This window comes from Bombyx mori, chromosome 12 (assembly GCF_030269925.1).
Source record: "Bombyx mori chromosome 12, ASM3026992v2".
Classification (NCBI taxonomy): domain Eukaryota; kingdom Metazoa; phylum Arthropoda; class Insecta; order Lepidoptera; family Bombycidae; genus Bombyx; species Bombyx mori.
The window spans coordinates 17,182,235-17,196,727 of record NC_085118.1 but is presented as its reverse complement, the minus strand read 5'-3'; the positions used below and the strand labels follow the sequence as shown (position 1 = coordinate 17,196,727).

General features: G+C 38.5%; 1 protein-coding gene across 1 annotated transcript; it reads left to right on the top strand.

Annotated features, from left to right (window-relative positions):
* Positions 1 to 891: 891 nt before the first annotated feature.
* LOC101738482 (sphingosine-1-phosphate phosphatase 1) lies at positions 892 to 13,186 on the top strand. The gene is made up of 4 exons (XM_004926876.5): positions 892 to 1,890; positions 2,918 to 3,168; positions 5,288 to 5,460; positions 5,816 to 13,186. Exons 1-4 carry the CDS (start codon positions 1,461 to 1,463, stop codon positions 6,231 to 6,233), a joined length of 1,272 nt encoding a protein of 423 aa, XP_004926933.2. The 5' UTR covers positions 892 to 1,460; the 3' UTR covers positions 6,234 to 13,186.
* Positions 13,187 to 14,493: the final 1,307 nt, after the last annotated feature.

Below are 14,493 nucleotides of genomic sequence, written 5' to 3'. Positions count from 1 at the left end.
AACCGATCATTCGAACCGATGTCTCAAGATGTCTATGGGCTCCGGTGACGACTTAATGCCTTGTAATCTCTGAGCCCATCTAAGGCAATAAAATAATATCACACCTTTTACAGTTATTTCATTGTTGGTTAATTTAAATATTTAGGAGGCTGCATAAATGAATTATTATTAACGTTTCTTTCTATATTTTCTCTTTAACAGTTAATAATTGTTAATTGATAATATTTATTTAAAAGAACAAACATTTATGTAATAGTAGTAAAAAAAATTGGCTCGATGAATTGGCTGGTTTTTCTCGGAACTATGTCTAGTTAATTATACCAATTTGTGTATTAGTAATTTAATATTACTATTTGAATATATTTTATTCGAATTTATTGTTATTAATATTTTTTATTTTATATGGATATTGGTATTAATATAATTTTATATTTTGCTGTATAAGGTCCATCTTCTGAACTCACGCTATACGTAGCTAAGTTACGTATTGATGCTCTTACAAAATCTTTTGTATAGCTTAGCACAGAATCATGGTATCTGTTAGCAGTTAGACGGTTAAATTTGAGGAGTCTGGGTTTTGTAGGTTGATGAGGGGCTCTTTAAAAACACACTGCTTCATTATAATTATATTGTAAATACTTTGTACACTATTACACCATTAAAATTATAAAACTCTTAGATGTTGCTCTGCTCGTGTCTAGATGAGAAGTCATTGTCTTCAGTGACGAGAAGACAATTATTTGTTTTATACATTTAAAATAACTCTATTATTCGAAATCTGTAACCTTAGTTGTGTCAAGTGCAGCCGGCCATTACTTTCATATTCACACTCCAACAGAATCAATACGAGGATCACACAAGAGTTTATTATTTATAAAATTTGAATTTAATTAAAAAAAAATGTGTGCGTGTACTAGTGTACACACGTAAGAAGTGAAACTTGTTTATGGCCTTATTTTTCGAAAAATGATCTACATGCAACTTTCTAGAAATTGGTTAAATAAAGTTAAATTAGATAAAGTTTAAACAAAAGGATTTTATTATCATAGACATGAATACAAAAAAGTTAAATTAGATAAAGTTTAAACAAAAGGATTTTATTATCATAGACATGAATACAAAACAGATGGCGCGTAACGGAAAAAAGTGACGCGTAACCGAAAAATGTGACGGTAAATTTTTTTCCAACGCCGATAAGGAAGTTTCACTTCAATATTATGACCATGCTTTTGCGACACAACGCGACGGTGGATGCTATTTCATATAATCTCATACAGATTAAGTGTATAATCTATTATGAAGTCCTTGATATGTGTCAAATTGACATACTTATCTACTAAAAAACTTTTATTTTCGCTGTATAACTTGGTTTCATTTTTAAGGTTCGATGTGTTGCGTTATCGAATTTAGAGGTTTCATTCTTTTTTTAATTATTCAAATCTAGCGAATCAACTGTTATAATGTGGGAGAATACGATAAAATACTTAAAAGATCCATTATTAGTTATTAAAGTACAAAATTTTTTCGGCGTCACTTATAAATCTAACAGACAGATCAGTGATACGAAGAGCGAACAGTCTAAAGTGATAAATTCAGAGAGACTAGACCGCCTGAGAGAAGAATGCGATATCAAACAGCACAAGAGGATACCAAGCAACATATCTAACAGCTCACAGTCCTCGTACGACACTGATACCTCTGGAGAAACAACGACGAAAGACGATCTCGGGCTCTCAATCAATAACAAATTCTGGTACTACTTGTTTGTACTCGGAACTGAGTTAGGAGATGAGATATTCTACGCTACATTCATACCGTTTTGGTTTTGGAATATTGACGGCGCCGTAGGACGGCGAGTCGTATTGGTTTGGACTGTCGTTATGTACATTGGTACGTAATAGATAAATATAAATTACTTAATGTAGACAACGTACGTTACGTGCATACTAATTATCTTCATATACACAACGACTTTATTAGGTTGTATGCGGTCCACCAATAATATTAGAATTTTTGAAGAATGATTCTACAATTAATTAGGTGTGTGATATCATCACATTAAGTAAAAAAGATAGATGTTTTAAAAATTCCAAGAAAAAAATGAATGCGTTATTAAATATTTTGCATAGATCGGAAAATTATACAATGCATAACCTTTCAGAATTTTTTTACTTGTTATAAGCTATGTATACAATTAAAACTAATGTTATAGCTTAACATTACATTTATCATTTTCATTTTATTATCACCGGAGTTCAAATAATTTACAGTTTTCATGGTCAAGAATGCCTAACTAAGGTCTTAATAGTTGACATTTGAATATTGGGTTAATTAATTTAATGGTAAAATGGTGGTTAAAAGTAGGTTTAATTGTCCATACCTATTGCCCAAATTAGAACTACACAGAAAAAACTAATGGTAAAAGTTATGAAGTTTGATTCCCAAAGGGGTTATTAATTAGTTTCTTTTGATACTTTGTTTTTGTAACAATACTCTTGTAGGAATTTGCAGGGCTTACAAAATCTATTGCAGATGTTAATAAATCCTTAAATAAAACGTGAAGTGGAGGTTTCTCTTGGGAACCTTTTTTAAATAAATAAGTAAGGTTTCTGGTTAAATAGTGTCATTATAATAATATTGACTTGTGAAATCATAAAAATCTCTGACCTTGTAACTTGTCAAATGTCAGCGCAATCAATTTTAAAAGAGCTTATACTGAATGGATATATAATATTAAACTCAAACATTATTGTTTTTCTAATATACTTATATATTTTAAACTCTTTTTCATATAGCAGTAGTTTTTAAAAGAATAATTCATAGACATTGTATGCTTATGTCCAGTAACATGTACAACGCTGCTACTTAGCAACTATTCATATTAAAAATAATACAGTAAGTGTCTATCTCATTCCAGGACAAGGTTTTAAGGATATAATTCGATGGCCTCGCCCTGGTTACCCAGTAAAGAAGTTACAGCAGAAATGGGCTATAGAATACGGTATGCCCTCCACTCACGCCATGGTGGGAGTGTGCATGCCATTCTCAGTATTACTCTATACAATGGACAGGTATATTTACCCAGTCCACTGGGGGATACTGATAGCAGTGTCATGGTGTACCCTGATCTGTGTTAGTAGAGTATATCTGGGAATGCATAGTGTGTTGGTGAGTGTTCTTGATTTAATTGCAAATTGATTAATATTAACATACAGCCTACCTGTAAATCAGATATTGCATTGCACTGGTTAAATTACCAAATTCCACTATATGCATCACTTTTGTAAGACCTTTATGACTTAAGATCAGGGTCAGCCCATAGCCAGACACCATTGTCTGTAGTTCATAGTGAATTTGTAAAATGCGAATTCGAGTACTGAACCTCAACTTGAAGAACTGCATTGAAAATTGAATGTGGTGTTAGATGACAAAACCTTGGACACAGATGATGAATTTTTTTATTTTAAAAGATTCATGGTCTACGTGTCATGGAATAGATATGGGGTCTGATGATTTATTGTTGATCTGGGGCTCTGTAGCGTAAATTGATCTATGACATGTCCTTCTTCAAACGAGGCTTGTGGAGAGTATTAAGCGGTAGGCAGCGGCTTGGCTCTGCCCCTGGCATTGCTGAAGTCCATGGGCGACGGTAACCACTCACCATCAGGTGGGCCGTATGCTCGTCTGCCTACAAGGCCTACAAGGGCAAAAAAAAAAAAAGACTTATGAACATAAAGTGTGTTAACACCAAGTAACATTAAAAATGAAGTAATAACCTTGTGTAAAATTTATCAAAATTGCTTATATCTATGAAGTATTTCTACAACAATTTCAAATTTTTTACTATTTGAATGCTCTTATTAATATGTAATATTTTGCTTAGAAAATTGCGAGAGTGTCATCCTCCCCTCCGTGCGTCGTATTCCTCAGTTCTGAGGGTCGTGACCTTTACTGAGCACTTGTCAGGACTATGTTCTTCCATTCACTTCTGTCCTCCGCACAGTGGATAGCGACATTGATGCTGGATTCCAAAGTCGTCTTGATCTGATCGGACCAGCGCATGGGACTGCGCCCCCTAGGCCTCTTTCCTTCCACTTTGCCGGTGATGAGAAGTCTTTCGAGATTGTCACCCTTTTTTCTCGTAACGTGACCGAAAAACTCTAAAATCCTACGTAGGCAAATGGTGGAGAGTCTTAAAGAGACGCCTAGTTCTTCCAGGATTGATGCGTTTGTCCGATGCGCCGTCCAGGGAATCCGCAGCATTTTCCTCCAGCACCACATCTCAAACGCGTCGATCCGACTTCGATCAGCCTTCTTCAGAGTCCATGTCTCTACCCCATATAAGAAAATAGAAAACACAAGACTTGTTACAAGTTTACGCTTGGTTTTTATGGAGATGTTTCTATCGGACCAGATGCTATCAAGCTGAGACATGGCAGTTTTTGCTATCCCGATACGTCTTCGAATCTCAGGCTCGCACGATCCAGTATTCGCAATCATGGAGCCCAGGTATATGAATCTTTCTGTTGTTTCAAGATGCAGTGACCCCGTGTGCTCCAGTTTGTTCATGCGGTCTATTACCATCACTTTTGTTTTGGATCGGTTAATGGCAAGACCAAGTTCGAGGCTAATTTTTTCAAGCTTGCTCATGAGAGCAGCCATCTCGCTTTCATTAGCCGCGAGAAGAGTGGTGTCGTCGGCGTATCGGAGGTTGGTCAATTTTACTCCACCAATGGTAACTCCACCATCCCAGCCTTCACAAGTCCGTCTCATGATATACTCTCCATAGATATTGAAAAGGACTGGAGATAATATGCACCTTGCCTTACGCCCTTCCTAAATTTAAAGGGGGCAGAGATTGTTTCCTCCACTCTAATGATTCCCTGGTTATTAATGTACAGGTTATGTAGCAGTAGGACCAGATGTTGCGGTACTCCCAATTCTACTAGTATGTTCCACAGGTGATCCCATTTGACGCAAAGTGTCATAAGGAGCCATAAGAAGCATTCACTGAGTATTAAACTAACTTACTCTGATTGTAAACGAGCATCTCAGTATTCACTGGTGATAGGGTGTCTTGTAGACTCACACAAGTGGGTATTGCAATCATGTCTATTCCGTCAAGAATATTTTTTTGATTTTTTTATTGCCTGAGCAGGCAGACGAGCATACGGCCCAGCTGATGGTAAGTGGTTACCGTCGCTCATGCACGTCAGCAATGCCAGGGACAGAGGCAAGCCGCTGCCTACTGGTATACTAGTTACTAGTTGCTTAATTTAATTTACAGGATATTGCAGCAGGCTTGCTCCTCGCTTCATCTCTGCTATTCATCCTGATACCTGCGGTAGACCGACTGGACGGTTTCCTCCTCACGTGGGAGTGTGCTCCCGTGTTGGTCATCACACTCTCAATACTTGTCATCGTGTTTCATCCTAATGCCGATAAATGGACACCAACTAGGTGAGAGCACAGGCCCTGGTGGCGTCACTGGCTATTACATGCCGCAGAAGGGCTCTCCTGCTAAAGGGTTTGACCGACAATTAAACGCCTTGATTTTGTGTACAAAACGAAACGACAGAGGGAAAATTGTCTTCGAGAGGGTGATATTGTCCGATAGACCGACGGGCGACTAGATTAGACGATGTATACCCGCGAACTCATCTTGTTATGATACAGGCTATAGTCTGATTGTGTTCTGTTCTGTGACGGCTGACGCCTCACGCAAATACACAAAATGTGATCGCATGCGGATACGTAACGCCGCGGCAACACGTCCCGTGTGGCGCAGTCGTATGTAACGCAAGTGTTGTTGCAGAGGCGACACGACCATGATCGTGAGCGTGTGCGCGGGCATCCTGACCGGCTCCTGGACCAACTACCGGCTGGGGAACATGACGGCCGACGACCGGGGCCCCCCCTACCGCATCATATGGCCCTCCGTGGAGATGCTGGGCTGCACCATCCTCAGGACGACGCTGGGCTTCTGCGGCGTGTTGGCCACCAGGGCCATCGGCAAGTCAGTGTCGTACGCCTTCATCTGCGCGCTGCTAGGCAAAGACAAGAACGAATTGAGGAATTCTGAAGATAGTTTAGACAATAAGCACAAGGTGACAGTGGAGCTGTGCTACAAGTACTTCACGTACGCGATGGTGGGCTTCAACACCACGTTCGTGTTCCCCAACGTGTTCTCGCTGCTCAGCATCAACAGGCCCACCTACTACACAGAGGTCTAGGGACGCCCGTGCCAGCTCACACTTGCTCCAAGCTCTGCTTCGTTTGACAACCCTAATTCAGTTATATCCCATGGAAACTAATTCTGTGTTTACATGTGGGAATATAATTAACGATAATTTTATATTTGAATACAAGATTCGGAATGTCCCACACTGCTAGCACTCAACTTGAGACTGGGTAAGGTTGATTGAACTTTAAAATACTAACCATTCAATGTAAAATAACAAAAAAAATAGAATTTAGCACAGACTCGAAGAGATAATACAGGATTCTAAAAAATAATTATTGAATTATAAAAAAAATAACAGTGTGCAAGTTTCTCTCGGTACTGAAATAATTATCATTTACTACTTCAGTATAAATGTTAAACAATATTTGCTTGCTGATCCAACGCGCTGGTGCGGCCGCTGACCCCCGCGATAGGACGTCCAAACTGCCTTACGTGTGGATGTTGTGGAGCTCCCAGCCCCAGGCCCTCCGTCTCGTGCGATTAGCGGTAGGCAGCGGCTTGGCTCTGCTCCTGGCATTGCTGAAGTTCATGGGCGACGGTAACCACTCACCATAAGGTGGACCGTATGCTCGTCTGCCTAAAAGGGCAATAAAAAAAAAACTCCGAGGGGACTGTCTATTAAATCTGATATACATTTAAATGTGATGAGCTGCTATAAAGTCCATTAAGTTGAAGTGATATCAATAATTCTCAGGTTACGGGAGATAAAGGTTACGTGTTATCGTTTTTTTTAATAGAATGATGTTTCACAGTTTTTCTTCTCGAATATATTTTTCTAACTCTGTTTAGTAATAAACGGTGCAATAAATCTAAGAAAAACAAAAATATATATATATTTTTGCGCATTGGGGCTCGGGATAAATAAAACTTTCACCAAATTAAAAATCTATTTAACGCTTAGAACACCTTAGGAACCCTTTACAATTCGCACTTCACTTCTTCCGCTTCGCTTCAGGTGATTAATTCGCTGTTTCGCTTCGAGTAGAACCAATTAATAACTGCCTTCATGTCATCTCGGCAACGCTTTTATAGTCGACACAAGTCTACAGTTATCGAGAACATCCCCCATAGTACTAGTCGTTTCCATATGTGTTTCCGTTATTTGATAATAGGGGGCGTTACACTTCTCGAGCGTTCTCGATATTACTAGTTCTTTTGATATTCGTTTCTGCTATTTGATGACAGATGGCGTTACTTTTAGCAGCGTAACAGTATTTATTTAGCACATTTATTGATTAATAAAATATGAAAGAGTCATCAAGAAACAACATTACGCGAAAATGTGTAATGACGTCTTTACTTAGGCATTATTAATAAATCATTTTGAATAAAAAACAGTAAATAATCTGCTAAATTTTAATAATTACCGCACGTCATACTACACTATGCTATTGTAAATAAAAAATTAATTTACTTAATAATATATTCTTAGATGTATGTAATGGTTCAAGTTGTTTTTTATATTACGTACATATTTTGACGTCAATGCTAGCTTCAACATAGGAAACTATGTTCGTTATTTAGGAGACATTATTTATATCAAGATGTGCCTTAGATGTGTTTTACCCCCATTTAATCACGAGGTGCGATGTATTACAATCCGCGAACCGTTAGGGCAGACGACTGCAAGATAAGTGCAGGAGTGAGTGATATTCCCGTCCTTGACTAGAGTCAGCTTAAAAATGATTAAATACAAATATTGTTCCTTCGTGGCGGATGTCAGTTCGTACTTTTTTCCCTATTTATTCGCTGGTAGCTTAGGGCGCTATTCCAACTACACCCGGACGGGTAAGTGAGCTCACGGGCTCATTCTGAGAGAATTTGCTAACACTAGCCCTAGCAAGAGCAGTGCTTTGGAGATCCTACCAATGGATCGGAATCGCGACCCACTGTGAAGGTCCGGCGAGAAATTCAGTGGGATGTGTTAGTTTGCTTGTCGAACTCTTCGTCGTAATCGACGATACTACGAGGGCGGCACTCAAAATTTCGGGAATTAACGACGTGACACAACATTACTATTTAAAAATGTATTTATTGCTTTTCGAAGTATTCTCCGCGAAATTTGACACATTTTTCCATACAATGGAACCAATCATTGAAGCAACCATTCCAATCGGAAGTTGGGGTCTCCAAAATGGCCGTTTTGTAGGCGTCCACAGCTTCTTCAGGTGATGAAAATCTCTGTCCACGCAATTTATTCTTTATTTTTGGGAAAGTATAGAAATCATTAGGGCTTAGGTCGGGGCTGTACGGCGGATGGTCTAATAATTCTATGTTTTCTTGCTCTAAAAACCCTTTTGTTCTGTGCGCGGTGTGAGAACTCGCATTGTCGTGATGGAGGATGATGCGGCGGATGCAGTTCTCTTTACGGAGTTCAGAAACGACCTGTGGCAAACAAATGCTAGCATACCATTCTGCATTAACAGTTCTTTGTCCCTCAAGAGGAATAGTCGTAACATGGCCGGTTTTGGAGACAAACGTGGCCACCATTTTTTTTGCAACACTCCGTGAACGAACAATTTTTGTTAGCTTTAACTCATTTTCGAACACCCAAACTCGTGACTGGTTTTTTGTTTCGGGTTCGTACGCGTATATCCAGGATTCGTCACCTGATACAATGTTGTATACAGCATTTGAGGATCCTGCGTGGAATCTTTCGAGAGTTCTGACGCACCAAGTAACGCGAGCCGCTTTTTGCTCTTCACAGAGCGAATGCGGTATCCATCCTTTTCTTCCATCCATTCCTTTCCGTCGGGAAAACAACTTTTTTACACCTAATTGTTCATGCAAGATTATTTGTATTTGACTCATGCCAGTGTCTAAAGTTGCCTGAATTTCGCGGTATGTTACATATCGATCTTCCTGAATCAGCTTACGCACAGCATCAACGTTTTCTTGGGTGACTGCAGTTTTTGGACGACCTTGACGGGGATCATCACTGAGCTTGACACGTCCACGTTGAAACTCAGCAAACCAGCGATAAATTGTGGTTTTGGATGGGGCTTCATCACCAAATGCAGAAATCATCCGGTCAACACACTGTTTTTGTGTTAAACCACTTCGAGAGTCATAATAAATCATCGCTCTTGAATTTTCTCGAGTCAATTCCATTTTCTCAACGACTAAACAAGTTTGACAAAACCTCGTGACAAGACCGAGAATCTTTTTTTAAATAAATAAATGGTATTCGATTTTTAAAACCAAGGAGTTTTCAATTAAAAAGATTTTAATATGACAGGAACAGTGGAAATATTCCATTCCCGATACTTTTAGTGCAGCCCTCGTATAAAACAAAGTCGCTTTCTCTGTCCCTATGTATGCTTAAATCTTTAAAACTACGCAACAGATTTTGATGCGGTATTTTTTAATAGATAGAGTTATTGAAGAGGAAGGTTTACATAGGCGTAGATTATGTATAATACTATCCATTAAATAGTGGAGAAATCAATAATAAATTACAGTTTCCGAAGCGAAGCGAGGGCGGGTCGCTAGTAAGAAATATAATGCGAACGTAAACAAAATGTGTTTTAAAATTTTGACGTTCCGAATAACGTGATCTTATTTCATCTGGGATTTTCCAAACAACAAAAACAGTTTAATGATGCAACAAACTAGCCCTAATTTCCTCAGATTAACAATGATTGTTATTGTTCTTTGAATCGGCTATCAAAACAAAAACAGCAACGCACCGGGCTGTCAATTTTTCTGTTGTACTTGAAAATAACTTTGATTTATTGTATTGGTTGATGAAATTCTCGGATATCAACATCCGAAATAAGTCTTGGGAGAGGCTTTTAAGGATTTGTACATTTAAATTTGTTAACGGAAATAAACTTAAAATAATGACTCATACCACATAAATACAAACTATAACTATTAGAGTTTGTAACTATTCGTTATTAAAAGATCACCTTATTTGTCGAGAATTATTATAATTGATATTATGTTGTTAATTATTAAAACCTTAATGCAGTAATTTAATATAGTAATGATTGATTGAACACAGGTTTGCGAATTTATCCTACTTTTGCGGTTTCATATCGCGTATTTTATGACTTGGAGAATCGGCAATGATCAAGAAGACATCTATTCGGGATGTCGGACACAATATTATAATGACAATACTAATGCGATATTAAATCGTAAATGTAGTTTAAATTACGTCTATGACTCGCGTAAGGCGAAGGTTTTTATTTATGATTTTTTTTATTTTATATATATCGTCAGTTTTATTATCAAAGCTGACTGAACATATGGTCCACTCTAGGGAGAGAGCCATCAACGTCAGAAATGCTAAGGGACCAACGTTCGAACGACACGTCATAGAAAACATCGGGGAGCAAGTTCATTCTAGAGCCGGACAACTCCCGGCAACAAATATACAGACGCATCGGTCCCAGGTAGCACGATGTTAGTTGCTAGGGTATCGCACACCACGTGATCCATTAATCGTAATACTTGTGGTCACTTCACTTATTCCGCATTTGAAACATTTCAATATCTCCTTCCAAATATATTTACAAAGTTTGTTCTACGCCGTAATTGATAATAAGGGTTAAAGTCAGCGCTACAGTCATAGGTTAAAACGCGATGTTTGCGGCGCCGGCCACGCACAGAGATATTATTATGTTTTTTCCGTTTCATAGAGTAAGTAAGTCGATGATCGAACGGGCATTCCCAATCTCGGTGAGTCCGCGTTTCCCATGAGAGGCGCTCGCTTCGCAGTAAGGCTAGCGGTTCGCACAAAGGGGTTTTACAAAATATTTTCCTTAAGTTCTTAGAACGTATATAAATGTAAGTTATGTGTGTGTGTGTAAGGTCATAAACAAGTGTGGTCACTTTCGTTCAATTATTTGTATCTAATGTTAATTAAATATGTATGTAACCTCTATACGATTAATCCTTAAAGAGGTTAATATGTTATTTATATCATTCTTCTATAGATGACATAAATAGAATTTCGATTATTGAAACATTAGAACATTAGACATACAAAGAGCATTTTTGCAATATTAAAATATAAAAAGATATAAATAACATATTAACCTCTTTAAGGATTAATCGTATAGAGGTTACATGTATAATAATATTATGGTTAAGATATGTGTTTAAACTCGGAACAGAAGCGTACCGCAGACTGACAGGACCTGTGTACTTAGTGCGAGTTTTTTAACGTTCTCGATAGCGTAAAAGTTAACTCTAATTTGTATGGGGTTGAAACGTTTGCCTACGTTTGCCGCTGGGGGCGCTGTTCCGACTGCATACAAATTAGAGTTAACTTTTACGCTATCGAGTACGTTAAAAAACTCGCACTAAGCACATTGGTGTTAGTGAAGGATAAACAGTTGCATCGGTGAGCCGGCAATGTTCATTGTTATTAATTGTAATTTGAACAGTTGTTCTAGTCTGGGACCTAACTGATAAGTTATCCGAGACGCTCGTGGGCATGCCGTTATACAATTATTGAACACGTTACCAGTTTTTATAACGGACCTAACAAGTTTTTCTGAAAGCGGCTCAGAAATATCGTCGTGTTTTTTTATTTTTTTTTTATTGCTTTGATGGTTGGACGAGCTCACAGCCCACCTGGTGTTAAGTGGTTACTGGAGCCCATAGACATCCACAACGTAAATGCGCCACCCATCTTGAGATATAAGTTCTAAGGTCTCAAGTATAGTTACAACGGCTGCCCCACCCTTCAAACCGAAACGCATTACTGCTTCACGGCAGAAATAGGCAGGGTGGTGGTACCCACCCGCGCGGACTCACAAGAGGTCCTACCACCAGTAAAAAATAAAGTGAAATATGTAAATTCATAATTAGTCGTGAAGGAGCACGCGGTGCAGTTAGCGTTCCGGCTTGGAGCAGAGCAGAGCCTTGTTGCTCACAATGTACGGACCGCTCTGAGCAAGTTTCCAAGTCGTCGAGATCGCATGTCCCTATCTGGTCTTGTCCGACCACTCAACTGTTTATTGGTACGTCCAATAAACGGCTTATACTGCCTGTGAGAGAATGTTCAGGAATTGGCTCCGGTGTAACTGTGACAGCTTAATTTACTACATTTTTAGATGTCAACAAAAAATAATTCTTAGGGCATGGTCGTGGGGGTTTAAATTATCTTTTAAAGCCCCGGACCTTTAATAGACTTAAGACCCCTGTCCTGGTGAAATTGTAAAGGTCTCCAGTGATCCTTCCTTCCTAAAAAAAATATCTAAAGACGGCCCTGATAATTTATCGGATATGAACTAAGATTTGATTGATGAGTAGGTACTCATTATTAATATTTGAATTGCGCTATAAACTTGACTATATAACAACCCCAGTGATAAGATCAAAATGATGTAAAAAGTAAATGTTAAGTTCTTTGATTGTAACAAGGATTCATTAAATATTGTAAAAAATACTTATTAAAATACATTGGGATAATGTGTAATACCTAAAGGCCATTACCGCGAGCGATGTAACCACAAGAGCTTGCAACGCCAAGCGAATATTTCAATTTTATGCTTCGATCTTGTTTTATTGTGTAATTTCATTAAAATCTTAAATGTATATTTTAAAATATAATACCTGTGATCAAGAACTTGTAAATTGTTGAAATTGTAAGACGAAATTGCTATATTATTGTAAGATTGAACTGTAAACTGTTGAGTTAATCACATCTCGGGGAAACTCACAAAGTATGCGTCAAGAATATTTAGGTTAAATCAAGTATTACAATAAAATTGTATCTTGCAACTGTATTTTACGTATTTTTGTAAATAAAACTGTATTTATCTGGAATTTTTGTGTTATGTTCCGTCATTCCATAATAATAATAGCTTTATTGATTGTTGGAATTCGTATGATGTTTTATTATTTTGTTTACTTTGTGATAACGTCGCACCGAACTAGTTGTATGATAAACATGAACTGCCATTAAATTATCTACACGCATCGGGATTGTTGTTTTATTTTACGAAAATGTTTGTTCATCGTAGATCTGTCGCAGCGTCGACCGACTGCGACGTGGCGTACAGGCGAGCACCATATGCTCTCCACGTCATTACGGATCCTCCCGATCCACTAACGGTGCTTTTAGGTACCTCAAGCACCGGTCATCGTTCTCGTCGAACCCATCGCTTGCGACTAAGGGCTCCACGAGTAAATTAACCCTCAGACACAGCCCACTGAGTTTCTCGCCGGATGTTTCCGATCCGGTGGTAGATTTTGCGAAGCACGGCTCTTGCTAGGGTTCGCGTTAGCAATGTTGTTAGGTGTGAGCCCCGTGAGCTCACCTACTAATGGTTACGCTGAAATAGCCTTTCAAGGCTATTAGCTTGGGTAGGAAAAAAAAACCTTGCTCTTTAAACGAGGATTGAATAAAACCCTGAGCGGTAATGCGGCGCCTCGGTCGATACCTACTCATCAGCGACTACTCACCGCCGCGCCGGGTGAGTTGTCAGTCTGCGAACACAAATCCAGTGACGACAAAACATCGCTCGCGGTTTCGTTTTAAATTCGATGACGTAGACATACAGCGCGCAGACTTGTGATAGTATCAGAGGCCCGCAGCATCGCGTCTAGACGGAGCATAGGGCTGCCACGCGACGCACGGGCGGAACTTTCTAGAAACGATTCTTGTCTCTAAATTCTGACACCTATAAAAATTTGTTAGAGGTGCTAACTGGTAACTGAACTATGCCGTAACTCGTGAAGTAGAATGTGCAAGCGCACACAGAACGTTAGTTAACCGAATTAAAACAAATTTTGATAAAATATATGTAATTTATTTTCATACAACAATATAAACACGGCAAGCAGCTTAGCCGCTGTATACAATGTATATTTTTATGATATTATTACACTTGTCACCCATATATTTATAATCATTACATAATACGTATTAGTCGTTCATTCTAACATTTTATTTTTGTATGTGAAAGGAACATGTTGTAATATTTAATGTGTTGTTTCCCTGTTCCATCTAACTTAGAGGTGGGATTCATATAATTTGGAAAGTACAGAGTATTTCGGTGACGTCGGCGAGGCTCGTGGCGACCCCCGAACCTGCGGTCCGTCGAGTCGGTTCTGTGAGAGAGCGCGCCGGATCCTATTGTCTTTATATAAATATTATTAACTAATAAATAAAGGGGGTTTCGGCTTAACATATTTTTTCTGTCATTTCAATTTTTAAAAATGCAAGTACTATATACGTTATATTTAATATTAATTTCCCAGAATCGAGAAAACATGAAATAGAAAACAGT

Bases quoted from the DNA above. Each gene is read 5' to 3' on its own strand.
- LOC101738482 (XM_004926876.5), top strand. From the start codon at position 1,461: ATGTGGGAGAATACGATAAAATACTTAAAAGATCCATTATTAGTTATT. The intron at 3,169-5,287 runs GTGAGTGTTCTT...TTTAATTTACAG, and splicing joins TGGGAATGCATAGTGTGTTG to GATATTGCAGCAGGCTTGCT. The intron at 5,461-5,815 runs GTGAGAGCACAG...GTGTTGTTGCAG, and splicing joins GATAAATGGACACCAACTAG to AGGCGACACGACCATGATCG.